The 27,441-nt window shown below is 48.0% G+C and overlaps 11 protein-coding genes across 11 annotated transcripts; 5 read left to right on the top strand and 6 right to left on the bottom strand.

The window, feature by feature from the left end:
* The first annotated feature begins 1,103 nt into the window (after positions 1-1,103).
* On the top strand, positions 1,104-3,120 carry BDW43DRAFT_212438 (indoleamine 2,3-dioxygenase). Its single transcript, XM_032039280.1, has 3 exons — positions 1,104-1,299; positions 1,426-1,854; positions 1,905-3,120. Exons 2-3 carry the CDS (start codon positions 1,564-1,566, stop codon positions 3,075-3,077), a joined length of 1,464 nt encoding a protein of 487 aa, XP_031895503.1. The 5' UTR covers positions 1,104-1,299; positions 1,426-1,563; the 3' UTR covers positions 3,078-3,120.
* A 604-nt stretch (positions 3,121-3,724) lies between these two features.
* On the top strand, positions 3,725-6,416 carry BDW43DRAFT_212429 (uncharacterized protein). Its single transcript, XM_032039279.1, has one exon. It carries the CDS (start codon positions 3,980-3,982, stop codon positions 6,221-6,223), a length of 2,244 nt encoding a protein of 747 aa, XP_031895502.1. The 5' UTR covers positions 3,725-3,979; the 3' UTR covers positions 6,224-6,416.
* Positions 6,417-7,793: 1,377 nt separating this feature from the next.
* On the top strand, positions 7,794-8,198 carry BDW43DRAFT_315732 (uncharacterized protein; the record flags this gene model as incomplete). Its single annotated transcript, XM_032048135.1, has 1 exon — positions 7,794-8,198. The coding sequence occupies one exon, from the start codon at positions 7,794-7,796 to the stop codon at positions 8,196-8,198; it is 405 nt and encodes a 134-aa protein (XP_031895501.1).
* Positions 8,199-8,825: 627 nt separating this feature from the next.
* Positions 8,826-10,712, bottom strand: BDW43DRAFT_303747 (thiamine diphosphate-binding protein; the record flags this gene model as incomplete). Its single annotated transcript, XM_032045469.1, has 6 exons — positions 8,826-8,878; positions 8,935-9,424; positions 9,456-9,575; positions 9,607-10,071; positions 10,102-10,628; positions 10,682-10,712. 6 exons carry the CDS (start codon positions 10,710-10,712, stop codon positions 8,826-8,828), a joined length of 1,686 nt encoding a protein of 561 aa, XP_031895500.1.
* Positions 10,713-13,309: 2,597 nt separating this feature from the next.
* On the top strand, positions 13,310-14,272 carry BDW43DRAFT_322879 (peroxidase family protein; the record flags this gene model as incomplete). Its single annotated transcript, XM_032049640.1, has 4 exons — positions 13,310-13,406; positions 13,457-13,697; positions 13,750-14,021; positions 14,079-14,272. 4 exons carry the CDS (start codon positions 13,310-13,312, stop codon positions 14,210-14,212), a joined length of 744 nt encoding a protein of 247 aa, XP_031895499.1. The 3' UTR covers positions 14,213-14,272.
* Positions 14,273-15,167: 895 nt separating this feature from the next.
* On the bottom strand, positions 15,168-16,072 carry BDW43DRAFT_303745 (uncharacterized protein; the record flags this gene model as incomplete). The annotated part of the gene is made up of 5 exons (XM_032045468.1): positions 15,168-15,251; positions 15,312-15,425; positions 15,469-15,566; positions 15,603-15,935; positions 16,018-16,072. 5 exons carry the CDS (start codon positions 16,070-16,072, stop codon positions 15,168-15,170), a joined length of 684 nt encoding a protein of 227 aa, XP_031895498.1.
* A 527-nt stretch (positions 16,073-16,599) lies between these two features.
* Positions 16,600-17,525, bottom strand: BDW43DRAFT_303744 (uncharacterized protein; the record flags this gene model as incomplete). Its single annotated transcript, XM_032045467.1, has 4 exons — positions 16,600-16,910; positions 16,956-17,051; positions 17,126-17,335; positions 17,384-17,525. The coding sequence occupies 4 exons, from the start codon at positions 17,523-17,525 to the stop codon at positions 16,600-16,602; spliced, it is 759 nt and encodes a 252-aa protein (XP_031895497.1).
* A 3,294-nt stretch (positions 17,526-20,819) lies between these two features.
* BDW43DRAFT_322877 (DUF3632 domain-containing protein) lies at positions 20,820-21,764 on the top strand (the record flags this gene model as incomplete). The annotated part of the gene is made up of 2 exons (XM_032049639.1): positions 20,820-21,183; positions 21,250-21,764. The coding sequence occupies 2 exons, from the start codon at positions 20,820-20,822 to the stop codon at positions 21,672-21,674; spliced, it is 789 nt and encodes a 262-aa protein (XP_031895496.1). The 3' UTR covers positions 21,675-21,764.
* Positions 21,765-22,158: 394 nt separating this feature from the next.
* BDW43DRAFT_290574 (uncharacterized protein) lies at positions 22,159-22,686 on the bottom strand. Its single transcript, XM_032043534.1, has one exon. It carries the CDS (start codon positions 22,379-22,381, stop codon positions 22,217-22,219), a length of 165 nt encoding a protein of 54 aa, XP_031895495.1. The 5' UTR covers positions 22,382-22,686; the 3' UTR covers positions 22,159-22,216.
* A 14-nt stretch (positions 22,687-22,700) lies between these two features.
* Positions 22,701-23,461, bottom strand: BDW43DRAFT_290573 (uncharacterized protein). Its single transcript, XM_032043533.1, has one exon. It carries the CDS (start codon positions 23,178-23,180, stop codon positions 22,929-22,931), a length of 252 nt encoding a protein of 83 aa, XP_031895494.1. The 5' UTR covers positions 23,181-23,461; the 3' UTR covers positions 22,701-22,928.
* A 458-nt stretch (positions 23,462-23,919) lies between these two features.
* On the bottom strand, positions 23,920-27,301 carry BDW43DRAFT_315727 (uncharacterized protein; the record flags this gene model as incomplete). Its single annotated transcript, XM_032048134.1, has 6 exons — positions 23,920-25,606; positions 25,666-26,452; positions 26,505-26,588; positions 26,644-26,700; positions 26,758-26,916; positions 26,989-27,301. The coding sequence occupies 6 exons, from the start codon at positions 27,299-27,301 to the stop codon at positions 23,920-23,922; spliced, it is 3,087 nt and encodes a 1,028-aa protein (XP_031895493.1).
* Positions 27,302-27,441: the final 140 nt, after the last annotated feature.

Genomic DNA, 27,441 nt, shown 5'->3' with positions numbered 1-27,441 from the left:
AGGTGCGTCCACTTTCAAGAGTCACATGCCTTCATGCTTTGGGCATTTCCAGGTCCTCGTATCAGTTATTCTAGAGTAGAAATTCGCTCTCTGCACCTTAGTGTTCGTTGTGCATGCCATGAATCGATATGGTAAACTGTTGTGGTGAATACTTTTAGTTCTAGAAAGGTTTCGGCGAGTAGTTGGCTGTATTCTGTATATGCTTGTCATGCAACTGGGGTCGGAGATACTCCGGGGTTAAGAGGCCCGAGGTTCGAATTAAGGTGATATGATTGATAATGATGGGGGCGGTCCCTTGCCGTTCACCGCAGACCTCAATGGGGTGGCGTGGGTGCGAGCGAACAGACGTAGTCTCTCGCTTAACGGGGACCGGCGGGTCCGAAATCGCACTCAACCGCCCATGGAAGCGGATTCCGGTTCATTCTCTAGCACTCAGGCTAGTGCACGTGACGGGGACACCCCTTTCGCGTGCACCCAATTCTCCGCGCTGGTCTGGGATCAAGATCGAGTATATACTTCTATACATCTAGCTCTCCAAAGCTCCAGTTGATAGCTCCACGATACTCATTTCTCCCCTCCTGAGTCTACTTAGATGCATCCAACTTCTTCCCGAACCACTGGCACCATCAAAGCCATACTCCCTTCCCAGAACTAATGTAGAGAACCATCTGTCTGGACCCTCGTCTGGGTCTCCGAGGTGGTCGCCGGCAAGATGAAGCTGCCCATCTATTCCGTGCTCTATAGTCGCAGGTGGCCCACTCCCTCCCATGCCCTTTATTGCGCATCCAGCACACCGTGAGCCAATACCTCTCCTATTGAGCAACGGTAACGGAGGGGATTATTTCCCCCGTGCCTACGGCCCCGACCTCAGGAGATCCGGTGGCACCGTTATAAACCGCTGATTAATTCTCCTCATTTCCCGCGCATCTCCCACGGTTCTTGCCGGTGTTTCCAAAGTTTTTTTTTTACCCTCCCTTCTTCTCTACCCTTTCTTGCTGGCTCATTAAACTTCTGGAACTGTGCCTCGCCTCTTCAGGTTTGTTGCCACGTTTTACAGGTTTTGGCAGGTGTTCCACCAACACAGACCTTCAGAGCATCGCCGCCTCAACCCTCTCTTCCTCCTTCTGTCTTCCCATTTACTTGCTCACAGGTGGGATGACCGAGTCAAAACCCTGAGCTGATCTCATCTTTCCTTCAATCTGGAGATTGCCCTCTATTGGGGACTTAGTTCTGACCTTGAAGTTGTCAACCCAACGCGTCACGCGACCATTGTTCAAATAGTGATAGACTTTTCGCAAGGTATGCTCTTCCTTTTTTTTTTTTTTTTTTTTTTTTTTTTTTTTTTTTTTTTTTTTTTTTTTTTTTTTTGACTGTTTGAGATGTTCTTATGAATCTCACGCAACGTCAGTGCTGACGTTGGCAAAGTCTAGCGGTGTCTTTCGGACCCCTGTACGAGGTCGTTAGGCAATATATCACAGACGCTACCTTGCTTTTTAAGCGTACCGACTATTCCGTCGATACTATTAAATCAATCACCGTGGTGTATCGTTGATTGTGATCATTATGCTTCCTCCGGTTCCAGCACTGCCCGACTACGGCATTTCGCCGGACCATGGCTTTCTTCCCTCCGAGCCGCCCCTGAACGTCCTACCAGATCCCTACTATGCCAAGTGGGAGTGGCTGGTTTCGAATCTACAATCGCTATTGCTTAGTAAGAGGATTCGGGATGTTGTCGATCGTATGCATATTTTATCTACATCGTATCTTCAGTCAGAAGAGGAGTGGAGAAGGGCCTATGTTGTTCTTGGGTTCATTCTTCATGGCTATGTCTGGGGCGGCAGCACCCCATCTGAGGTAGGTGATCTAATGGGCCCCTTTGCTAAATTTATACTAACGCCGAATAGAGAGTACCTCCTCAAATTACTGTTCCCTTGCTAGCGGTTTGCAAGCACTTGGAACTCCCTCCAGTGGCCACATATGCAGGAGTATGTTTATGGAATTACAAATCTATCTTCCCGGAAGAGGCTGCAGATGACCTCAATAACCTGAGCTGTCTCAACACCTTCACGGGCTCATTGGACGAACAATGGTTCTACCTTGTGTCCGTAGCGATCGAAGCGCGGGGTGCGCCATCCTTGTCGCTGGCGCTACAAGCAATTTCTGCAGCCCGGGTTGGAAACAGCCTGGTTGTGACAGAATCCTTGCAGAAGCTCGCAGAGGTTATAGACGAAGTAGGAACGTTACTGGAACGGATGTACGAGAACTGTGATCCGTATGTCTTCTACCACCGCATACGACCCTATCTCGCTGGCAGCAAAAACATGGCCGACGCAGGACTTCCTCATGGCCTGCTATACGATGACGGTAGTGCAAAGCCCGAGTATCGTCAGTATGGAGGTGGTAGTAATGCCCAGAGCTCCTTGATTCAATTTTGGGACATCGCTCTGGGCGTAGAGCACCGACCCACGGGAGAATCTCGCTCTGAATCCGATAAGGACGATAAAGACGGGGTTCCTGGAGCACCTCGGCATGGCTTTATCCAAGAAATGCGATCGTATATGCCAGGACCTCATCGTCGTTTCCTGGAACATGTAACGGCGGTGGCTAACATTCGGGACTACGTGGAAGCTCGTCGCTCGGATAAGGCATTGTGCATTGCGTATGATGCTTGTCTTTCAATGCTGCGGACCTTACGGGACAAACACATTCAGATGGTGTCCCGGTACATCATAATCCCATCCCGCGATGCCAGAGGCCGAGCCCCTCGGCCGACAAGTCCACGGAGGCATGCGTCTGCCACTAATCTGGCCAACACTCGTAACAGCGATGGAAAGCACAAGAAATTGCGAGGAACCGGAGGGACCGCTCTGATCCCATTCCTGAAACAGGCACGCGATGAGACCGGGGAGCCGGCCATCGATGCGTGGGCTCGACGACTTCTGAGTAACGCACCCGCCGACGCCAGTTTCGCGGCTTTGAGCAAGGTTGGCGAGCACCCTGACGGCCACTTGCAAGTTGTCGGGCTGTCGGGTACATGGGCGGCGGATGACTGTGAAGGAGGTATTTGCCATTGGTGATCAGCCACAGGGACGATGTTCGTTCCGCACGAATGATGTGTTTTGATTATAGCGAATTGCGTGCTTCATCTTTCAGCGTTTTGATTTTACTGCAGATGTAGACCTTTGTTTTGATTCTGTTTGATCATGAAGGCTCTTGGAAACAACAACTTCAACCTATCCGATGAGTCACTGTCATGGTTCCACTCCTGTACAGATGTGATAATACCAATGTAAATAGAGGGGATCGTTTGCAACTTTCCCTCCCTCTTCTGTTTTACCAATGTCCATATCCCTTGGCTATGAGCGATGTTACTCTTTTCAGTCGACTGGCCCCCATCGTACATATAGCTGGACTGGTATTTCCGAGTTGCTGGTTCAACTCGAACTCCATATGATTCGTTTGTGGTCATGTGATGGACGATTTATAATTAATCGTGGGTGTCTCGCCAGCACTTTTCTTGTTCATGACTCGGACAATATACCTTGCGATGAAGGTAGAACCACGAAACATTTAGTATACACCGGCCTAGGAAGCGTTTCGCCAATATTGCGTGCGTGTTTTCCCGTACCCTGACAGCTCCGCCTCTTGACCGTGGCGGTCTAAGTTGGCTGCTATTTCGAACATGATATCTGGCTGGACAACCCCGTTCGCCAGCTGGCATCCGACAGCCAAATCTTGACTTATGGCCACCCTTGGGGAAATACTGCCATCCTGATTAACATTTAATGTCACAATTGATTGGAATTGTCTAGCGCAGTCTTGAGGAAGGGGCAGGCGACTATTCTGAACTAGGTCTAGATTTAATCTGCTTGACTGCTTAAAGCTCAGCCTTGTCTTCGCCCCCTTCGGCCCCCACCCCCAGGGAATATAACCCTTCTCGTCAATCCCCCGGTGGGCAACTTTGTTTGACCATCTCAATATGCATGCTGCGGAAACTCCCCTTATACAGCTCAATGAACTCAATGACAATGGACGCGAAGGGCCCGAGAAACAGCATTCACCCCCGCGAATCCGCACTGAGCTTCGAGAGGCATGGCGATTTACAGTGACCAGTGGTGCTCTGGCAGCATCCGTTATATTGCTGGTCAATGTCATTACATTGATCGTGATGTACGCGAAATTTGGCGCTGAAGACCTCACTGTCACCTTCTTTACGGGAAGTTGTCAAACGGCGAGCAGAGTAACAGTGGCCTCACATCTTATCATCAACATCTTGAGCACCCTCCTTCTGGCCGCCAGCAATTTCAGCATGCAGTGTCTGAGCTCGCCAACCCGAAAGGAAGTGGATACCGCTCATGCTCGTCAACATTGGTTGAGTATCGGTGTCCCCAACCTGCGAAACCTGGCTTTTGTGTCCCCGCCAAAAACAATTCTATGGGTAGTCTTGGCCATTAGCTCAGTTCCGTTGCATATGCTTTGGAACTCAACTGTCTTCCAGACCCGCGCTACAAACAACTATCTCGCTGTTGCAGTCACCAAAGACTTTCTCAACGGAGGGTCATGGAAGATCCCTGATCTGAATCGCACGTTGCGCGAAGGTGCCCATCCGGGTGACTTTATGCCCGATAACCAAAAGGTTGCCCACTACAGCACTATTGTCGAGGAGCTCCAGCAGAAAGTAATAGGAAGCGGCTCGGGGAAGTCGTCGCCCGAACTTGAGTTCCTTCCAGTTGAGAAATGCATGACGTCCTATTCAACTGATATGTTACCGGAACGAAGGCATGTTCTTTTGGTCGTTGACGAGTCAAATAGTGCGGATGAGGGATCTTCAGTTATAACTATTTGGTACAATGTTTACTCGATTTCCAAGGATACGTATCCACTGTTTCTCTGGATGTGTCCTTGGTCGGACGCACTCTGGGAGATATGGAATGGGGCCGCGTGGAACTGCCCGGCGTACTTGCTCCAACACAGTATCAATAATTGGATGCCAGGCGGTATTGGTGTCAACGGCGAGAGATTGGGGCCGTTACCCGAGTCGCCTGTTCGGCACTGTTATTCTCAACTTGTGCCAGAGCAGTGCAAGGCGAGTATAGTCCCTATTTTTCTGATTGTTGTCATCGTTTGCAATGTGGTAAAGCTGGTCTGTTTCATAATCTCTCTACGCATTACGAGGAAAGACCAGCCTCTCTGCACCACCGGAGACGCCATCCAATCCTTTATCAAGCAACCTGACCAATACACCGAAGGTCGATGCCTTGTCGCTAAACAGGACTACGAGACCTTCCTCTGGCGATCTGAGGAATGGAGGACAAGGCCAACACATGTCGGTGATATCTGGACTGGCGGACGCTGGCGATGGGGAAAAGCTGTCCGCTGGTGGGCATGGTGCCCTTACATCGTGATTGTATGCATTGTGATTCCCTATGTGGGCATAGGATTCGACCCTCTGGGCCGTGGCACCGGCTCTAAGGCAATCGGCTCGGCCGTAATGAGTATGGGATTAGGGCAACCTCACCAAAGCTTCTCCCTTACATCGGACGGTGTCCCAAATATCGCCGTAGGTTTCTTGGCTGCCAATATTCCCCAGATCATCGTATCCTATATCTACCTAGCCCTCAATAACATCATGACTACTATGCTTGCGATGGCCGAATGGTGCAGCTATGCGGTCGGATCCAAGAACCGACCCAAGGGTCTCCGTGTGTCTTTACCGGCCCCCGAGACAGAGCAGAAGTCAACGTATTTTCTCTCGATCCCCTGGAAATGGGGAATCCCCATCACCGCCTGCATTGCAGTGCTCCACTGGGCCGTCTCTGAAACAGTCTTCTTCGCGCGTATCGAAGTCCACGACGTCAATAATGGCCAAGTTGACCCGGATAACTCCGTCAATGATGTGTTCTATTCGCTTATTGCGAAGTATATCACCATCTCGATGGGGCCATTTATCCTCTTCGCTCTTCTCCTCATCAGCATTGTTAAAAAGTATCCGGATACAATGCCCTTGGCTGGGTGTTGTAGCGCCAGCATTTCCGCGGCCTGTCAGCCTGCCAAGCCAGGCGACGACGCTGAGAATCCGGAAGGATTTCCAGAAGATTTGGTGCATAAGAAACTGCAATGGGGCGTGATTAATGATTCGGAACATGGCCAACGATCGGAGGTTGGGCATGCGACATTTGGAACCGAGGTGACACCGTTGATCGAGGAGAAGTTATATGCTTAATCTGTGGGAGACACAGATAACTAGTGAGATAACACTGGTAATAGACGGAAGGCGTCAGGGTCATGAATGTTATTGTATCTATTGAAACACATACATAGCTCGGTGTATATCCCCAACATGTGTTCGGGACAGGACTCGCCTGTCCACCCAGGTGTACTTGTGCCACATTTCGAATGCGACCAAGTGGGAGCGTGTAAGTTGCTACTATTTGTATATACACCGTGATATTACCTGGGATCTGTCTGTTTATGTTAGCCTGAGGGGCCACAACATCGACACATACTTTGGGGTCAAGGGCATCTACCCTGACCAACGCCATATCCTGCAAAACCCTCTTCAAACAAGATTGAATCCTGGGAACGAGACAAACAAATAGCCCTACACTATGTCTCTCACTCAACACCCTTACAGATCTAAAACAGCCCCTAATTGGTATGCGAGGGTCAGGGCGGATAGATGCACCGTCACTGCGCGAGCAGGCCGTTCTAGTTACTGCCACACCATACATCTTCGACAGGTATCAAATTGCCATCTTCGGAACATATACAGCTCTGACTAGCACACTCATTGCGTGACTACCTTATACTAAGAAAATACACTGCGATTGCCCAAGTCACGTTGTCGCAACTTCAGCGATTAGTTTCGCGAAATGAAGGTTCAGGATCCCAACGAGGTATCATCAAGCTTCTATTATGAGAGCAGGCAGACCATCCTTTACAGCACAATAATCCTATCCATGGGGCTGGAGACACTGGCGGTCATTCTACGCTTCCTCTCGCGCCGCATCGGAAAGGTGTCCTAAGGCCGTGATGATACCCTGATCACCATGAGCTGGATAATGACCATCACTTTCGAACAGTGGCCTAAGCTAAGCTAGATAGACATGATGCGCAGCGTGTTGGAGAATACAGTAGTATGAGTTCCGTAGTAGAGAAAGACGTGTCCGTTAAACGGAAAGGGGCTTCCATTACTCACACTTTTTATGACCTTAGAGTAACACACTCCCCCCTTTTACATTCTGCTTCGTCAGATTCCCCGCCATTCTATGTTCTAGGCACGGCCGATGGGTGGCATCAATATTATAGATCCTGGCTTAGCGGGGCTTTTTTTGTTCAATGTACGCCTAGGTGGTGAGCGAGAAAGGTCGGTCGACCACCATGCTAGATATATTTTCGAACACCGCCGGACCACAATGGTCTTTCGACATATCATGGAAAAAGCATCATAATATTACTATCTCTTTATTCAGAGACAAGCATCTTTCAATGTCATGTTTCCACTTAATCGGCTCTGATCTACCTCGGACCCTATGACCATCCCAAACAAGGACAGCGCTGACAACGCCATCCTACAGTAATTCAGGCTATCGAGATGGATTTGGTCGGTCGATAGCGTCCGACCTCGCCGCGGAAGTTTGCCATAGATGGTTGTGACATGAGAACCGAACAACGCAGCCGTATGATATCCCTCATAGTAACGAGGACTCTAACTTCACCTAGTAGTGATTACGAGACAGGCTTTATCGTCAAGGATGGTCTCTTACAGATATCCCACGTCGGTAGATACTCCCATGGATGACAGAGTCCGCCAAGCAAAACAGCAATACCGGCAGGAAAAGTGGCAGCTACCTAATAGGACCTCAGCATCACTGAAGCTGGATGCACCTGACCATCAGCATACCCTGGGATTCTGTGAGGTACCAATGAATCTAGAAACACTTAATAATGTCGAGTTAATTGTTGAAGTCAAAACTTTTGGGCTTACCTTCCGGGACTACCTCTCTGCAACGGGAGAGCTTGACCACTCCGATTTGGGCATGGAGTGTGCTGGAATTGTTCAAGAAGCCGGATGCAATCCTGGAGCTGAGTCCCTGGCATCTTCCAGTACAAGCAGTGTCGTAAATCGACCATCTGTGCCCAGGGCGGCAGAATCACCCGAGGGCTTTAACCTCGTGGCCGATTGGTCAGCTGGCTAGGGTGGCCATTTTAAAGAGCCACTATCGACATTAAATGCCAGCTTACACCTTTCGCCCAGGTAGCAGTAGGTTAGAACAAGCTGAAGAAATGGCTAGGTTGTATCCTGAACATCTATATTTCTAGGTGGAGGCATGTTCTGGCCACGATGAAGTTATTTATTATATGTAATCCTTAGCTGTGAATAGAATCATCGCTGTTTTTCATTTTATATTTTATGATTCGTATCATGTTAACTGGATTTTCTTTTGCGGTCATACGATATAACATCATCTGACTCATGATGCCCTATGTTCTGCTTGGTGGATTCAGTCGGTTTCCCGCTTTATGTTGTCCAACAGAACCGTGAAGGTCTTCCCCATCATTTTTCTCAGGTCAATCTTTTTGAGATAATTTAGTGTAACTTTGGTTGACAGTTCCCTTATAAGATCAAAGCTTCTATGCATTCGAGTATGGAATAATCCAAGTTGTCTTTTCTTCTATTACTATATTTACTGCTATCCATATGGCATGCACATCACACAAGGCTGAACACGGAAGCTTTTCCCTTTTTCCTGGACCCAAACACTTCATGGTAACTATACCCTAAAAGGCCCAGATGGTCATGATGCTGTTCCTCGCAGATTTGTCTAGCTGTGCAGTCCGAGTGTCCGTTGCCGCATCAACTCCCGGCGTGCTTTACCTTTCGCCAATAGAAGACATTTGTCCATATAAGTAAAGTTTAATTTGAAGACGTACCACTATCCCACATGATGAATTCGTGTAGTCCTGAGACTCCAGGGACCATTGGCAACACCGATACCTTCCTATCGGTCATAACCTCGAGCAGCGCCAGCCCCTCTGTGTCGATCAACCATTTCAAACTGTCCACTACGTCGTCCGCTTTTACTGACCGGCGGGCCTGTAGGCCCATAGCTACCACGAGCTTAACAAAGCCGGGGTTCATCTGGTGGCAGTGAACGTAACGGTCTTCATAGAAGAGGTCCTGCCATTGCGTAATCATGCCCTGCTCTTCATTATTCAGGACAATAAACTTTACACCAATATCAAACTGCGAGGCGGTTGATAGCTCATTTTGAGTCATCGCTAAAGACGCGTCACCCTCGATACCAATAACAAGAGCATCAAGTTTCGCAACCTCCGCCCCGATTGCTGCAGGCAAACCATAAACCATTGTCCCAAGGCCACCAGAGGTGATCATGGTACGAGGGTAATGCCAACGGAAATGCTTGAGCGATCCACATCTGATGCTGACCGACACCCGTTGATATAGAAGTGTTGTCTTTGCGGTCGGCTGTAAGATTGCTCAGCTGTTCGATAAGTGTTTGCGACTTAATGAATCCAGAGCGCTCAGCCTTCTCGTAGGCGAAAAGTGGCGACTTTTGCTTCCACTCATTGATCTGGTCAAACCAAGCCTTGCGGACTTGTCATGGACTTTTCCTTGATCCGCGGGATCAAAAGTTCTAGATTAGCGCCCACATCTCCCTCCATGGCTTCGGTCGCCTGAACGACCTTATTGATATTTTTGGACATAATTTCGAAGAGGATGATGCCACCGCGTCCTGCCTTACTGGCAGCATGAGCATTGAGGGCAAATTTGGCCACATTGCAAATAACACGTTCATCGAAGCGGCCACCAAGGGCAATTATAACATCTGCATTTTGCATGGACAAATTAGCATAGGCAGATCTATGCATCCCAAGGATATGGAGGGAGTTTTTGTCCAGCTCATCGAAGGCACCGACACCGTGAAGAGAGGTTGCCAGAGGGATAGATGCTTTATCAGTCAATGCTCTTAACAACTTGGACCCGTTCTCCGAGCAGATAATGCCATTGCCGGCAAATATCACAGGAGACTCAGCATTGTACATGATCTCGGTCGCACTCCGAATAGATTACTTCACCTGTTTCTTTTGTAACTCCACCGCCTGACGAGCAACGGCGCTAGTCGCGGGAGGAAAGGTCGACTCCGTGGGGATGGCTTTCCGAAGAAACTCACCCGTGATGTCTCCGGACAGATCGACCAGCACAGGGCTTGGACGTCCACTTGCAGCGATCTCGAAAGCCTCGTTGATTTGTTTCGGTAACTCTGCCATATTCTGAACCATCACATCCCATTTGGTGCAACCTCGCGATATCCCAACCGCATCAGCCTCCTGGAAAGCGTTGCTTCCAATGGCAGTAGTGGAGACCTGTCCAGTGAAGACTACCATCGACGTTCCATCTGCCAACGAACCTGCCATCGGCGTGATCACATTGGTAGCGCCTGGACCACTCGTCACCGGAACAACGCCGGGTTTACCAGACGAACGGGCGTAGCCCTCAGCCATGTGGCCTGCTCCTTGCTCGTGCTTCGACAAGACGAAATTGAAATGCTTGGAGTTATAGATGGCGTAGAATACAGGAAGAGTTGCCCCTCCAGGACAACCGACTACCCGTGGTCAAGTGAGTATTCGGCGCCATTAGAGCGGAGCCGCTACATACAAATATGTTTCACGTCGTGCGCGATCATCATTTGATGGAAGATCTGCCCCTGTCATTCCAACGAAACTAATTGATCATCTGTCAGCTGTAGACGAAATCCACCGGGTCAGGTGAGTGTAAACGCACGATTCGTCCATTTTGGTTCGACGAGGGTTGACGAGCGGGTGAACATGATGTCGTTCTTCAGGGACAAATAGACCGTATCTCTTGGCCTTGCTGCAACGTTCTCAGCATATACACACTCCCAGACAGTTAGCTCAGTCACCTTGGTTACACTGTAATGAGGGCCAATTGATGAGAGAATTACTGACTTTGTTGGATTGGTCGCTGTCCTCGCCTGTTGTCTAACCTGTCCGCAGGGGATGGCAGGAAGCCTAGGACGGACAATCTTTAGCAGGATGGCATTGTCCAAGCCTCGCGGGGAGCAGAGCATTGTGGTTAACTCACAATGAGAAAAGTGAGGATCAATACTCTGGGAACTACGTATAAGCTCTCTAAGAGCACAAAAGGAAGCCAAGATAAAATATTGCAGAAAAAGGAAGAACGAGCAAGAAATAGATAAAGTAAATATGATCTACAAGGAGCTTAGTGTTATTTTATTATAGGGTTACTAAGAGTATAAGCGGTGACCCGGGATTCGGACACCCTATATTGTACTATGCACTATATCAGAATAATGCTTAACAGGGCCAAAATTCATAACCTACATTCATCCCTTTTGGACTATAGCTCGTCAAGCAGACATCAACGTGCTGGAAGGGGAGAAGACAGCAGAGGGACAGAAAACAAGATGTCGAAAGCAGAGATAACTACTTCCTTACAGCCACTCGCAAGTTGGAGCTGCCGCTAATACACGGATAATGACTTATGTGACCTGATATTGCTTATGATTGTGGTGGACCAGGTCAAGCGGATATTTTAGATCCCTTAACGGGTTTTACAATGATGTATCCATGATGAGAATTGCAAACCCAAGCTGGGAGTGGAGAATCTGAGCTCCACTGCTCCTACAGCTGTCAAAAATTCTTACTATTCGGTCGGCGTCAAGCGGCAGAAGATTCCATGGCTCTGAAATAGAAAAATCGAACTTCCGCTGATAGCCTCCGGATGTAACGCTGAGCTACTACGCCTAGTCAAGTAGGAGCCCACGAAGTAGTCATGCATACAGGTGAGCTCACTCTCAGCATTTTGCGTGCATCATGACCCTAGTTTGTCGGATTTTGTTAACGAGCAAGCCACACATCATGTAGCCTACCGAGGGGAGGAGGTTTATGGGGAGGGAAATTGTCATTGCTATTGAAGTAACACACCAAACGGGCAACGGCATGGTACTAAGTGACGCATATACCAGATGTCTAGAACCATGGCACGAGGTAATGAGTTCATTCCAGGCATGATCTATCTATGACATAAATGACTACGCTGAATTGAAAACGTATAAAGAGGATACTTCATCTCAACTAAAGAAGCGAATGCTCCTAGTTGCAACCCATCCTTGCAAACAATATCGATTAACTACCTCATTATGAAGCTCGTTGCAGTCCTTCTATTTACAGCTTTAGCTCTGGCTGCTAGGCACTTTGATGAACCATGGGGTTCTAACTATCAGGATATACCTGTAATTAGCTGCCAGGATAGACCTGGACTGCGCTGCAACCCGGCGATTGGACTTGACTGCTGTCCACTACTTGACTGTACTGCTGACTGCCCAGGGTGCTGGGGCTACGTAAGAGACCCACTTCGCAACACGTACAGTCCTAAAGATCTAAAAAAGATCGCTGACATACTGCGAATAGTGCCGGAAGAACTAAGGGTCAGGAGTTATGGAGGAATATAATAGTATTATTTACTTTTTGTTCAAGCTAGGTGTATTGTTGGGGGGGGGGGAGATGTCAAGTCGGAGTTTGGAAGGTCGAAGCCTTGGGATAGGGTTTTGTTCTTGTAGCAATCATACACTGGGTTTTCTCTATCTTTATTACGCGAATGCAGAGGCTTAACAATAACATCTTATGGGCAATCTCAGGGCACTAGTTGATACGGAGCGAGGGCTGAAATTTTCTGAACATTGCTCCAGGAATTCAACTTAGTAGTCGGCTTGTAACCCTCGTTAATGTTCAAAACTCCTGCGCAACACTAGTAAATACGCATGCGCAACAATCCAAGGTTCTCTTTTATTTTTTCGTCATATTGCATAAGGAATACCTTTTCTGGGCATGGGGAATATGATACACCAATCTAGACATCCCAAAGTAGGAGCTACACCGGCATGAGACAGATTATAAACCTTCCGAATGTTTCAATAGTTTCACTGGTTTGTGGTGCTGTTCATTGCGCCATCGGATGGCTAGCTACCTAGGACCAATGACCTAGCTCGTATTAGCAAGAATGGACGTCCCCTGGTTCCGAAGAATGCTATTGTTCTTGATAGATCCTACTATGGATGATAGATTGCCTGCAGGAATGTTTGCATGACCTAGACTGGGTCGATTCCGCAGGATGGGTCCGCCCTTCCTTAGTAGTATGATGTGCGAAAGTCATCTGCTATTTTTCTAATTCCGTGCCCCAGATATATATGTGCGTCTTAAACACGCCTTCAGCTTAGAGCCCAGGGTCAGAGAAAACAGCAATATGTGGTTACTTCTGTCGTTGTTGTCGGCCACCCTGGTGAAAACATTAACCCACGTTCCACACCCACTCCCGTGGACACCTCCGGGACCAAATGATGGTAACTCCGCACATAGTAGATGAATAAACGAGATGACTGAAGACCAATAGTGCGCAGTCCTTGCCCCGTGTTGAATGCGCTCGCCAATCATGACGTTCTCCAACACGATGGAAAGGACATCTCGCAGCAGGATACAATCCAGGCCTTAGGCTCAGCTTTGAATGTCGATAAAGGGCTTTCCCAGATCCTCTTCGCAATGGCAATAAAAACGAACCCAACACCCAATGCGACGACCTTTTCCCTTGATGATCTGAATCGTCACAACATTATAGAGCATGATGGGAGTTTGAGGTAATTTGTCGTTTGATCACTATCGGAAAGACAGAACAACTGACGTATCCAGCCGCGGAGACTTCTACTTCGGCGACAATCACTCCTTCAACCAGACAATCTTCGACGAAGCACGATCGTACTGGACCGAGCCGATAATTGACCTACATGCTGGGGCGCGCGCCCGTCTGGCACGAATAAATACTTCCAAGGCTACCAATCCGACGTTTGACCTCTCCGGGAGTCGTCTTCGGTTTAGCTATGCACAGACATCAACATATATTCTTGTCTTTGGTGATAGGGTCTCTGCGACCGTTGATAGATCCTGGGTGGAGTACCTGTTCGGTAGGCATCTTAGCATGATTCGGATCTTGGCTAGTGGCTAATGTGACTGCTCTCCAGAGAATGAACGTCTTCCCATTGAACTTGGTTGGGAAAGGAGGGAAAGCCCTATAGCGACTCCTGATCTTGATAGTATGATTGAGAGGCTCATGGAAGTTACGCGACAGATTGAAAGCTCTGAGGCGCTAAGGTGATGGACTAAAGGTGATACAAGACGCGTACTATCAACAACTGTGTGGTGTGCTGGAAGTGGCTTGGTTATTTCGGTGTTTTCCCTGAATTCCAATCTGATCATAGGCTTTACTCTGGTGGTTAACGGTACTGATGGCCTATTAAAAATGCTGTCTGGGCATCATGAACAACAACATTATTATGCTTCTATGTAGCCAGAAGTTACCTGCCTCTCTGGTAACCGGGAATGTCTCACCCGATGCAGCACATGAGTAAATTGGTGTCATCGTGAGGTCCTAGAGGAGCCGCTGTTTAAACATATAACGACTATTCCGCCTCTGCGAAGATAATTATATCTTGATAGAATTATCCGACAGACGCGATCTGTCTGAACCCAAATTATACTCATACTACAGATGCTATCGTCATCAAATCCGTGGAAGGAAATATTATAGGCAGATTGAAGAAGCGTACATGGAACCAAGAGGGTCAGAGGGAGAAGATGAGATGGAAGAGTATGTTATGTAGCCAATTGACAGGCTCATACATGCTGACTTTGGTCTAAGCAGCTCGGATCCAAGTGCCAGCAGAGGCTGGAGGTTAATATTAAGATAGCAGAGATATCTCAAGATTGTAGTTCATTTTGGGTGCCTAACCGATTGATTCTGTATAGCATGCAGACAGAACGCCAAACACATGACAGCTATTTAAGCCCAACGGCACCAATCATACCTCCATTAATCATACCGTGAACCTAGCCTTCACACACAAACGCTCAGGATTATGTGTCTACTAGTTCAGGCATTTACCTCGGCAACGAGTTGCGCAGTTTGCAGTAGAACATAAACAGGTTTGTAGCATAATTCTCCATCCATTTCCCCAACAGTCTTTGCTGAGATCACCCTCAACTTTAGCCTTGTCACCGCAACTTTTCAGTCCTTGATCAGGCGTCATTCTGTATATCTCTTGGGCTAGCTTCTAACGCATTGGAATATGAAGAGTCATTACCGTAGCCTGCTTTCTCTCCACCAAGGTCCGGATATACTCTCGACTACGGTGCCACTCATTAAAGGCCCTTGTTAATGTACCTGGATGTATGCCTCCCTCTTAATTCTCCTTTACGTGAAATGCGTCGCCTGTTAGTACAACCAAGCCTGTTTTCTCAAGCTTAAGTTCCATCGCAATCGAGCCCACCGTATGGCTAGGGTAGCGGTGAAAGCTAATACCACGGAAGATCTCGAAGGGTTGGCCCTGAAAGGCCTTCCACTTAAATATGGACAACCAAGAGGCAGTCTTTCAAATAGGTTGCTCGCTCCGGGCCTGTCGCATCAGTCCAGAAAGCATTCTTAAGCTCCTCATAGCACCAAATCTCGAGGTCTGTATTATAGACCAAGTTAAAACTCATCCCTTTACACCAGCCTGCGCCAACAAAATGTTCCAAGCCTCCGGCATGATCATAGTGCAAGTGGCTTAAGACAGCCGCCCTGATGTCTGTTATTTCATCAGCACCACTAGCTCTGATAACCTCAGGTAGACCATGTGTTGATTTGTCCCAAGTCCTTGGGGCACATTCTACCACTTTTGTACCCCAACTTGAGATCATATCTTCACACGCACCCGTATCAAAGGGAATGGGCCACACCTTGGGCTGATAAATCAAGGCCGCAATCATAATCACATTCTGCATCGCATGAGGCTGTGGTGGAAGGTCAACTGGGAATTGGCTTGCGCCTGCAAGTACGTTTGCTGGTGTGGTCAAGTATCCCCAGGTTGATAAGCTTATGACGCTGTTAGTCATACAATAATGTAGATAGGATTCAATGCAGACCTATGTTCACCCATAATTTTGCACCTGTTGATAAAGTAGCCAATACAGGAGACATTGTATGAGTCGAATGTTGAGTATGTGCGTGTCAAAATGAAACCCTTTGAACATCGTCTGAATTGAAGGATGTTATGTTAGTCGCACTTATCAGGAGTACCACCACCCACGCTAAAGTGATTTTCAAGGTTCAGCTTCGCATTACACTCCTTGTTGCTTATCAATACTAGCAGCCATGATCGGACCCTGCGTCCCACCCTACCTTAAATAAGTCGAGCTTCTTAGGGTAATCCCCGTAAGCAACATGCTTGGGTGGATCCATTCGACAATGGCAAGCAATGTGGTATATGGGGCCCCAGCATAAACTAAGTCGCGAATGTCTGAGGCGTCCGTGAGCAGTTTGCCTACGGCCAAATTCTCGGAGATATTACCAAAAAAAGGTCTTAAGAAGCTTTTGGTTGCGTCTACATTTGAAATAACTACAAAATATCCGTCAGCATCAAACCTACACAAGTCTCATGTTTTGCTGAATGATATGATAATCAAAGACAAACGGGCCACGGAAGAGGATGGTATCGCGAGACTCCACTAGAAAGGATGTAATCTATAGGGCAGGGAGAAGTCTCGCAAAGACAACGGCCGCTCGCCCCTTTTCATTCTCCAATAATTGGTACTTCCCAAAAGTTCCTCACAGCCGTCTAGAAGGAACCCCCACTTCTTCACAAACGCCTCTGTCATTTCCCAGATCCAGGGCTCCCAAGACGGACCCCAGACCAACAACATAGCACCTGCGTTCCGCGTATCCCAGAAAGCCATCAGATCATGGCATAACTCTTCGTCGTCAAGATCATCTTGCACAGTAATGGGATTATCCCTTAGATTAGGTAAGGGAAAGATGTCTAGCCATGGGTGATGGGGAATTCGTCGCTAAACTACTATCGGACGAAGGCTAAGTGGAATGTGAGTCTCAGAGAATCCAGGAACCTGCATGCTGAAGATAGATACAGCGCCGTCGTGATTCATCCACTCCTTGGCCATACCTATAGAGCGCATGTTATCGATAATAGCGCGTTAGGTGTTGACTTTAGCTAAAGTCAGAAGATGGTCACGTCACGGTTTGGAGAGTTCGTCCAATAGCTTTCAAGAGCTAGAGATTCAAAATCGCGCATCACGGACCGGATGTTCACTGGTCCCATTGTACAACTGAAGTCATCGCCAGTATCTTTGTCCTCATTGCGACTAGCTGTGTGAGAGTTACTGATAATAGTACTGTTGCTTCTTTCTAGGGGTTTTGCTAGCCTTGACGCGTTGTGAATGCCGTTGTCTTGGGATTTTCAGATTAGCAAGCCTTTGCAATGGCGACGTACCTTACTGTATAGCCTTTGGTTGATTCGATTTTGCAATTTTCTTCGTGCGCTTCGATCAATGATGCGTGTCCAGTCATCTTGGGACACCCGAACGCCTACTTGTTGGGGCATTTGTGCCACAGGGATCAGGGTCAAGTTTGGTATCATTGTGGATTAGCTGCAAGATAAATACGAGGAGAGTTTCTGCAAGATGATTATGCGGCCTTCTTTTAAAAATCTGTAGCGGCTGACAAAAGGAGCCACTTCGTATGAATTATACCTTGATATTGAATTGGCCTTACCATGGTTGCTTCACCATCATCGTATACTCAAGGTGCTGTACTGCTTCTAAATGGGACAAATTCAACATATGTTGGAGACGTTGTGCTGTAGTAAACGCATTGATCTATCATTGTTCTTACGCATTCTACTTTTATACAAAGAATGGGATTGATTTATCCTACAGGGAATAAAATGTTTCAATCTCAACATCACGCTGCTGCCTTTAAGTAGCAAGTAAAGCGCAACCATGGTACAACCATAATTTTACCATGGGCCATGAAACATGCTCTTTGGGTATACAAGGCCCTAAGAAACACACACACCAAGTCCAATCGCAGGCTTCGTTCCCTTTGCGTCTCCCAAAAGCCGTCCTAGCTTGACCATCATGGCACTGGGAACCATATAATAGAAGGGGTTTTCAAACATTTGCCCCTCCATCCACAGCAGTATTCCAACTGCAAGGGTGGCAAGTAAAACAATATATCTTGCTCATCGGAAAAGTAGCAATTGTTATGCAGATCGATTTTATTTTTAGCCCTCCCAACCTCGATCTTATACTAGACCAGGAAGGCAAGGCCGAATGAACAGTTAATCATCAAATATTGCATCTGTTCAAGATAATCTACCAAGTCGCCGTTGTTCTAAACTCTGTACAACTACTAAAAAGAGAGAACATTGGAGTATATGCCTTCCTTACACCTTTTGACTATTCAAGTCCCGATTTTATCGTATAATATAGGTCAAATTATCCTGCACCATGGCATGGTGCTTCTAATTCAGCATCGCGACCGAGATAACAAGGCCGACAACCTTTTACTCCCGGAAATATTTCGCCATAATCGATATATTCTCATCCATGTCCATTAGGCATCCTCCTTTAAGGAATAGCTGCTCGGATCCAAGGTAGGCCGTAAGTTCCTGGTCTGGATAATAATTCATGTACAGAAAAGATCCTACACACGTTCATGAGTTGAAAGAATGGCTGATGCGTACAGAGGGGTTACTCTTTACTGCGGTTTGCTGATGTCTGCCATTATAAGCACAGTGCAAGGTCTATACATAGACGTTCCATCTGACATCAAGATCGTCAACCAGTTTCGGTCCTTTTGTTCAACTCCAGTAACGCAATCCAAACCAACAGCTCATGTGTTGACTCTGTCGACGCCTGCACTACCAAGACGGGGTAATTCATCGGCGATGGTGGAAGCTGCCAACCTTTCTTGGTCGAATTATGACCGTCGCTGATGTTCCAAATAAAATCTAATGAAAGGAAGTGGAGGAACTAGATACCGCCCCTATGATTCTCACGCAGGGAAAGCGAGTCCACGATTTTGTAACTCTAGAACCCTAATTTTCGATTTACCTCGTTCTGAGGTGAGCAGCTGGTGTTACTCTCCTGGAATGTTCTCTTAAAATTCTATCCTACTTCAAATCCTATTTTTCTGTGCTCAAGTTATGAATGCTAGTATAATCACGGCATGTCTCGACCTTTGGACCATTAATCCAGAGTCATCGCGAAGAACCACCTTGACACGATACTGTGCGTGCAGGATTTCCGACTTAAAATTAATGTCATTGCAGACCAGTAGATTAAATAAAGCGCCAAGCCGCGACTGGAGGGGCGATATATAGTATGACTTTTTGTAGCCACTCATTAGTATGCTTCCTCCCCAGATTCCCTAGTCTGTCTTTCAAGATTATGGAGCCTCTTGGGAGTCTCTCCATCTCAGCCAGGAGGCCGGGATCGGGGCTGACTTGGATGTCTTTCCATTCAAGCTTCTGTAAGAGGTGGAGACGTCCAAGTAATCGAGTCCGAGATAGTTGAACGTATAAAGAGCTATATTATCGATGGCGATCAAGGCCGCGTGTCTGATCTTTTCTACAACATCTTGAAAGGGCAGACCAAGTTATGACATTCTTATTAAGGAAGGCTTCCAATGAATATTCACAAAGAATATCTCATCTAAATAGAAATCCGTTTAGGCTTATACTAATTGACACTGGTGCTGAGTAGTCGCTCGTTAGGGCTTGTGGGCCCATGGCAGGAGTGGCTAGTTGGATGCTTGCATGTTTCAGTAATGCAAGGAAGTAGGTATACTAGCTGGGAGGTTGTAGGTTGTCCGGCTGTGACTCATTCAGGCCAACATGGGACAAGGGCGGACAACGGACAGAGTAATGAACAATGCAATGAACAGAGCCCACTCTAATAACCGCTACAATCGTCTCCAAGGCCGATTAAAAAGTGGCATATAATGGGGTCTCGGATTATTTCCCGAAGTAAACACCCGGTAGGTTATTGATCGCTATGTAGACTTTAGCTTTGGGCACGAGTATGTGAACATAAAGGTACCCACTTTGAGATCAATAGAGGTTGGTCGTGATATAGCATGGAGGTGTCCTAAATATAGGCTAAAGAACCAGGACAGGTCCAAAATGACCATCCAATAAGGTCTGAGATGGACGGATCTTGGCTAAGGTCCCAAGATAGATTATAGGGTCTTTCTTAATGAGGTAAAGAAAAAGGAGTTTACCATTATTCCATAAATGTATTCTGGGTATGCTCGGAATGCGATATCTGGTTCAATAGTGTAGCTCTGTTGAGTTTGAATTATGCACAAATCGTTCTACTTACTAAGGTGTGAATTCTTTCGCAGACTCCCCTGCCATTCATCGGAGTAGATCCTACTCGGGTCATATTGAACGTACTGCTCTTCCCTGGACCAGAACCTTTCCCCCGTCCCCATCTCCCCATCTTCATACCTTCCTCTCCGTCTATCACTGACCTCGATAGCCTTGTTGACAGACTCACTTATTCTAGTCTGTAGAGAGCAGCTTGTAAGGAATCCTCATCGAAGACCATTGGCATTTCCGCATGTGTCGTTGCTTAGCGCAAATGTATTATTGCTTGATAAAATTAACTAAGACGGTATCTTCTCTTTGACCTAGCCATAATGCCTTACTGCTGGGAGCTATGTCAGTAGAGATACAGGGCATATACTGACTCTATTATTAAAATACTCAAAAGACGTCACTGGAATGATCATCCCACTAGTATTGAATATATTGGGGTCCGCGCGGGTTGCAGTGCCACACAGCCACAGCTCTATGTCCGATGCCGTTAATTAAATCAATTAACCTGTCCCAAAAGTCTCCAATACGATAGATACTATCTATAACAAAATGACAGACGACTGCATCGCCTTTCTCAATGCTTGGGCCAAGGGAAACGACATCCCCACCAAATCCGCCGCCCCTCCTAGACTTCTCTCCGCCTTCACTAAGCTCTTGATAGATCCCACCATCCCAGCCATCGATCTCGCACATGAAGCCGTCACCCCACCTCCACGGGAGCACGCCTACGAGCCGGAACCGACGCCTCCCAGCACAGATATCCTCTATGCCATGATCATAGATGCGGTCAAGAACTTGACCGATATGAACGACCGGCTGGTGGACTTCACCGAGGCATTAGCAGGGCTTCCGAGTGGGGAATACGGGAATTTAAATGGATTAGCGATGACCATTGATGAGTTTTCGTGGGGCCGTTTGTCTTCCTCTCCTCTTCTCCCTTTCCTCTATGGTCAACAAGACACTTACTATTATTGATCAGTCCACGACGGAGGCGGCAGTCGGCAACAAAACCGCCAAACCTGGTTCAATTTGAACGCCTATACCGCCAAGTTGGCGGCAATCGGGCTCCCCCATCGGGGGGCTATCAGTCGTGGCGGCTGGGTGCTGCAGAGGACGCTCGAGAGGCAGTGGCAGCAGTGGGATTTGGGGAGTCTGGATGGGTATGTTCCAGCCGCTGCGGTGTGGATCCGCCACTGCGGCTCGCGGATCTACCAGCAGAAGGGGCGGTTGGAGAACGTTCGGGGCTCAACGTGGAAGGGTCAGCAAGTTTGGTCCAGGGAGCGATGGGATTTCTGGAAGAAGCGGTTTCAGTGGGTGATGACCCAGAAGACTCTTAAGAAGCATACGCGGGATGAGGCAGGGGAGTGTGTGGAGCGGATGGAGGACATTGAGAAGCGGTTTTGATTGCGTTACAAGCAATTTTCGAGTGTCAGGTGTTTGGTCTGTGATGTTTTGCCCGAGATGTATTCCTCACGATCAGAGAGTGGTTCGAAACGGAGAATATATACATCTTTTTCGTTAAATATCTAATTTATATATAGCCTTCTGTTGTTCATCGACATAGTCTACCCGCTAGTGACGCTTTCCACGGGTGTTAAGTATCGAATCGAAAAGCAGAGAACCAAGTAAGATGCAGTTGTCAAGACATATCTAACCTAAAAATAACGGCCTGTCCTCCAACGGCGTGTGATAATAAAGGTCTATCTTGACAAAGCCCAACCGCCTATATAAATGGATAGCTCCCTTCTTCGCAGGGAGCATATCAAGCTTCCATCTCTCGGAACCCCAGCTCTCTGGCTCATCGCACAATTGTATCCACCAATGCCCCGCCCAGCCCCATGCTTCGCGTCTCTGGCGAAACGTACAGCCGCTTCATCTGGCGACATGTGGCGTTCCCGCGGACATGGTAGTGGGTCATTCCCTAGACGAGTACACTTCTCTTCATGTTACTGGTGTTTTGTCCGCTGACTTGTCTTCATTATCGGGAAAGTCATGACCCCCTTGACACTGTGGTTATCGGTCAGGAACATAGTCAGGCAGCCGATGCCCATACCCCAGCCGCCAGTAGGTGGCAGGCCGTACGTACTCCCGAGACTGGCAGAAGGTCTCATCGATCAGTTGGGCCTCGTCGTCACCCTGGGCCTTCTGGTTGGCCTACTTCTCGAATCGCATGCGCCGATCGAAAGGCTGTGGACACGTTAGCCTTCTCGAAATGCTAAGAGGGTTAAAGGGGTTCACATCATTTAATTCCGTGTAAGCGTTCGCTAATTTGTTAGTGGCGCTTTTCGCCATAAGTATCTGAGTCCCGAACTGTTAGAGCTACAGGGCCATTCACACAAACGCCTCAAAGCGCCCACAAAGACCAGGCTGATTGTGGTGCGCCTTCGCCAGAGGAGACATTATCTGCGGATGCCCCATAATGAACGTGGGGTTGATGCACGCCTCAATAAATTCGCCGACCAGCTTATCCAGCATCCGGACATTGGTCAGCGGGGTGAGCACTCCATGTTCATCTTCTTTAGTATCGGCTTGAGAAATTCTCCGGTTTCCGGGGTATGAAGTTCGCTTCTGGAGGGAAACTTCTCGCCGCAGGCTTCTTCTAGCGCAGGGATCATATCTATCCGCTTCCAGGGCCCCTTCCAGTTGATGGTATAGATGTCACCAGCTTGGGTGTGGTAGGTGGTCTCGTAGCACTACGATGTACTTAACCATGCTTGTTATGAGGTCCTCCGTTAGATCCATTAGGTCGTTGTAGTCCGCGTATGCGTGATAGAACTCGCCAGTGGGGAACTCTAGGCTGTGCGTGAGGTCGATGCTCTCGTTTCTGAACTGCCTTCCTACTTCGTAGACCCTAAAAGCTCTCTTCCATGGCACCACGAAAGCAAATGCACCCGCCCCCGGTGCCACCATTTCGAGATGATCAGCATCTAACGCGCGACACAGCAGTTCGTGTCCGATGTACTTCTCCCAGCCATTAGGCCCCCAAGGCCTGCGGCCCCTTATTCACAATGTTCCACGTAAAAGCTCTGAAATCTGCGTCCTTCAGGAGTCTATAGTTGATGCCGACGCCTTCAGGGCAAGCATAGAGCATGACCCAGCTTCACATCACTCTAATAGCAGGTAAGCCAGCTGGCAAATGAGGTATAAGATGCCTGCGAAGGAGGCTGTAGGAGCTGAGAGCCGGGTTGAGGGTATTCATATGTTATTATCTCCGCTATCTTTTCTTTTTATATCCGAGAGCATTAACTGCTGCAGTAGGATAATATCATCACGCAAGAGGTGTCATTAATAAAGAAAATAAAATAGGATGGCTTACCTGCTCTGCAGTTTTCCAAGGCCTTTAAGAGCCCATTGGGGGTGGATTAAATGCCCGTTCACATTGCGCGTTTTGAAAGAAGAGAGAAGGGTACGGGCGGAAAAAGTCCGATTGTTGACAGGGATTATATTAGTTATCAGGATCCAACCAACTTCACTGACCAGTATACGTTTGACTATATATGGATGCACAAAGATACAGCAAGCCGGTCAACAGTACACATAATGTCTACTTTGGTTTCATGTAGCAGGAGTACATGGGCGAAATAGGGGCATTGACATGTATATACATCGTTTCAATTGAAACTCGTTGGTAAGATATAACACTGTCAGCTTAATCACAACCACCACCACTTCCTCCTCCTCCGCAGCTACTACCCCCACCTCCACAACTGCTACTCCCTCCTCCGCAACTGCTAGAGCCCCCTCCGCCGCTACTGTAACCACCTCCAGAAGAGGAAGAGCCACAGACATGAGACGGCTCCGTAACACTCCCGCAGCCGGACCCACAGTTCGCAGCAGCAGCAGCAGCTTCTGCCACCATATGCTCGGCATTCTGTACGCAATCCAGCTGAGAATCAGCGATAAGGGCAGCAGCAATAGCAGCAGCCGTCTGTTGATCGAACTGGGCATCGGTCTCAATCTGCCCCCGATCATCACAGCCAGTATAGTCGGGATCGGTACCATCCATTCCCCGGAACCCGTCGAATAATCGATCGAAATTCGAAGGTTCCCTACTTGTCCCCAAGAACCTCCCGCCGCTGCGCGAAGATATATCCGGCCGCCTCGCGCGGCCGTCGCGAAGAGTCTCGTAGTCCCTTATCTTATCCATTTTCTTTTTTAATGCCCATTCGGCCAGGAAATAGTGGCTGTAGGTCCCTGCTTCGAAGTAATGGCTGAATGGCTGGGCGCGGTGAATACCTCCTAGTTTCACTCGGGCGAGTGAAGGGTCAATGCGGCGGAGGCCTTTTTCTTTGGAATGCAGCCAAGCTGTCGCTTTGCAGAATGTGGCCGACTTGGCCATTGCAGTTGCGGCGCGAGCGAGTATCGACGACGCGGTGAGGATGGTGAGGCGGTCTTTTATCCAAGAGTCGGTCCCTTTGGAGTCTAGATCTAGCTTGGGCTGATACATGTGCTTATCACGATAATGGTGAAGGGCGATGATAGACCATGAATCGAAGGGAAATGCCCAGACGTGTTTGGATAGGTTGCAGTCTCCGCATTTAGTTGGATACCGCATGTATGCCTCTGTGCAGTCCCAGGGAAAGAGATCTTGGTATTTATATAATGGAGATTCGAAAGCTCCCCAATCGTACCAGTATTCCTGGAGGGTGTCAATTATGTCGGCCTCGTCATGGCGGCCATAATGAAACCGAAGGAGGTACTCCTCAGTCAGTCCACTAGGCACGTCGAATTTACTGATGACTTTATTATTCAGGTATCCCTCCGGTGGGCAGACGAAGCTCATCAGGTAGAGCGGCGAGGGTGCTTCGCTAGACTGCATATGTAGGCCGTTGACCAGGGGCTCGAATAGCTCGCTGTCGATTAGAGAGTTGCAAAAGTTCTGACAGTTATTGCTAGTCGCACTCCACGTTAGTGTATTCCCGGGATCAAGGAGATGCTGTGCAATGCTATTAAGATAGATCTTGACTCTCGAGTTGAGTAGATTCCTTAGCTTTTCCAGGATATAGCTCATGGCCCCGTCGAGGATCCTTTGCTTTTCCATGATTGGCAAGCCGGGATTATCAAAAGGCTGTTTACTGGCTGCCACCATCAGCTCTACTATTTCTCTCTCTTGCTTACTCTCATGTCCTTGTGAAAGAATCCCTGTGAAGGGCGCACCGACAATTTGCTTCATAACGGCCTTGTATCTTTTTGGCTGGCCGACCTGTCGCTCTTGCTGCCATAAAAGTCTTTCTGGGTCTCCGCCTACTGCTAGACTGCGTCGATGAGCCCCGCGTGTAAAACGGTCATTCAATACCGGTGTTTCCCTCATAGTAATGAGTGCACCCGCTTTTGTGCTGCGGTAAGACCGATCAGTCTCCTTGTAAATGTTCCTTGTCGGGAGAAGTGAACTCACTGGGAAACACCGTTCTCAATAACCAAAGGACCTACACGTAACGCCATATGCACATTTCCGAAGGGGTATTTCTCAGTGAACTGTCGAAAAAAAAGGGGAATGTCCTCGTTGGCCTGCGCTTCCGTCACTCCACTCGTTTTACTTGACACAGGATCACGCTGGTCACCTTGACGGCTTTGTTCTGTCACGGACCGCAATGCTGGTTGTTTACTTAGTCTAGTCACATTTTGCGGCGATTGATTGTGAGTCTGCCCTCGCTGTGTGGCTGCACGTTGCACGTTTGTCCTACCTCGAGATCGATCAACCATATTCGAGATCCACTGGATGTCAGACAAACGACGTTTTCTTTTGCGTTTAAATTTGGCTGTACTCAGAAGCCCTTGATATTTTGCATACGGAACCAATTCCGAGAGCTTTAAAACGGTACACCGATAGCCTGCCTTGTACGCAATATGGTTATCTTCTTCGTTCAGTGGGAATAAACTGCGCGGACGCCCGTCTGTATCGAAATGAGGTACGTCTTTACATGCGCACATCTTTCTGCTTGTGGCGGGCTGTATGGATTCGGACAGGACGCAATGTTTGTATCTCTTAGAAAGCGACTCGTCGCCATAATGATAAGTCCGATAACAATCTTCGCAGATGGTGTGGGCGCCTTTTTGCGCAATATTGTCTGGGGGTTGTTTCCGGCTCATGAACATGCTTCCACGAATGATGCCCCTACATTCAGCACATTGCATTGGAGCAAATTGAGGAACCCATTGTTCATCGAAGTCAGAAATGGTGACTACTTTGTTTAGTTGATTGTTCATTGTACACAATTGGTGGAATTAGCATACGTTGAGGGATGGCTGGTCGTTTCCAGAAACCCAGTTTATCCAATGGTGGCCGGTGCTCAATCAGCTTGTCAATGTCAAGGAAACCTAGCCCTACTTAGTATGACCACGGATAGCTTGGTGCTACCATATCCGTACTCACCAGCATTCTGAAGCAGCATCCAGGCGCGTAGCTCAACGCCTGACAGTCTGGGAGTGGCTTTACCAGAAGTGCCGTATTAGTCACTGTTCACGCAAAGAACACAACATGACTCACTGTGAAGATTCCCCCTCACTTCTTCTCTGATTCTTTTACTAAAATACTCCGCGCGAGTATCGAGCAAGACCCTCCTTAGCGCCTCCTTGTAAGAGAGGTTACGCGGCAAGAATCTCTCCGCTGATCTCTCGTTGACCATCTCTTCCACTTTCGTTTCTCCTGTATGCTGTCAGTACCACCTGGATACATTCTACCGAACACACTTCCAATGTCATGGAGGGCGGAACCAACCATAGCGAATAGCGAACGCTCTCGACTCCTGGCAGACCTGATCGAGAAACGTGTCAAAGCCGTGAATGTTATTATCATTCTCATCGCTGATACAAATATCCACATACTCCGGCTGTTGCCAGACTTTCAGAGTACGAATGATATTCTCCAGTTCGACCTTGACAGCTGCCCAATAAAGATCCTCGAGCTCTTGGAGAAGGTAATCCTTCCCCGGCCCAATCTGCTCCCATGGTTTATCCGATGTTTGAGTGATATTTGTTTGCAAGGATTGAGACGGGCGTTGAAAGCTATGGAAAGTCTTTAGTCGAGACATGATGAGTCCGCTGTCAGATATCTCAAGAACTCAATATTCAATCCAGAATAGTATCCCCCAGCATAGACATAGCTATGATATAGATCGGAGAAAGGTAGCCTCATAAAGCCGAGAGTCACGAGTTCATTCCAATGAGGCTC

Source organism: Aspergillus alliaceus, assembly GCF_009176365.1.
Source record: "Aspergillus alliaceus strain CBS 536.65 unplaced genomic scaffold BDW43scaffold_62, whole genome shotgun sequence".
In the NCBI taxonomy this organism is placed as follows: domain Eukaryota; kingdom Fungi; phylum Ascomycota; class Eurotiomycetes; order Eurotiales; family Aspergillaceae; genus Aspergillus; species Aspergillus alliaceus.
Note: the sequence above shows the minus strand (reverse complement) of the source record. Positions and strands in the feature narration are given on the sequence as shown.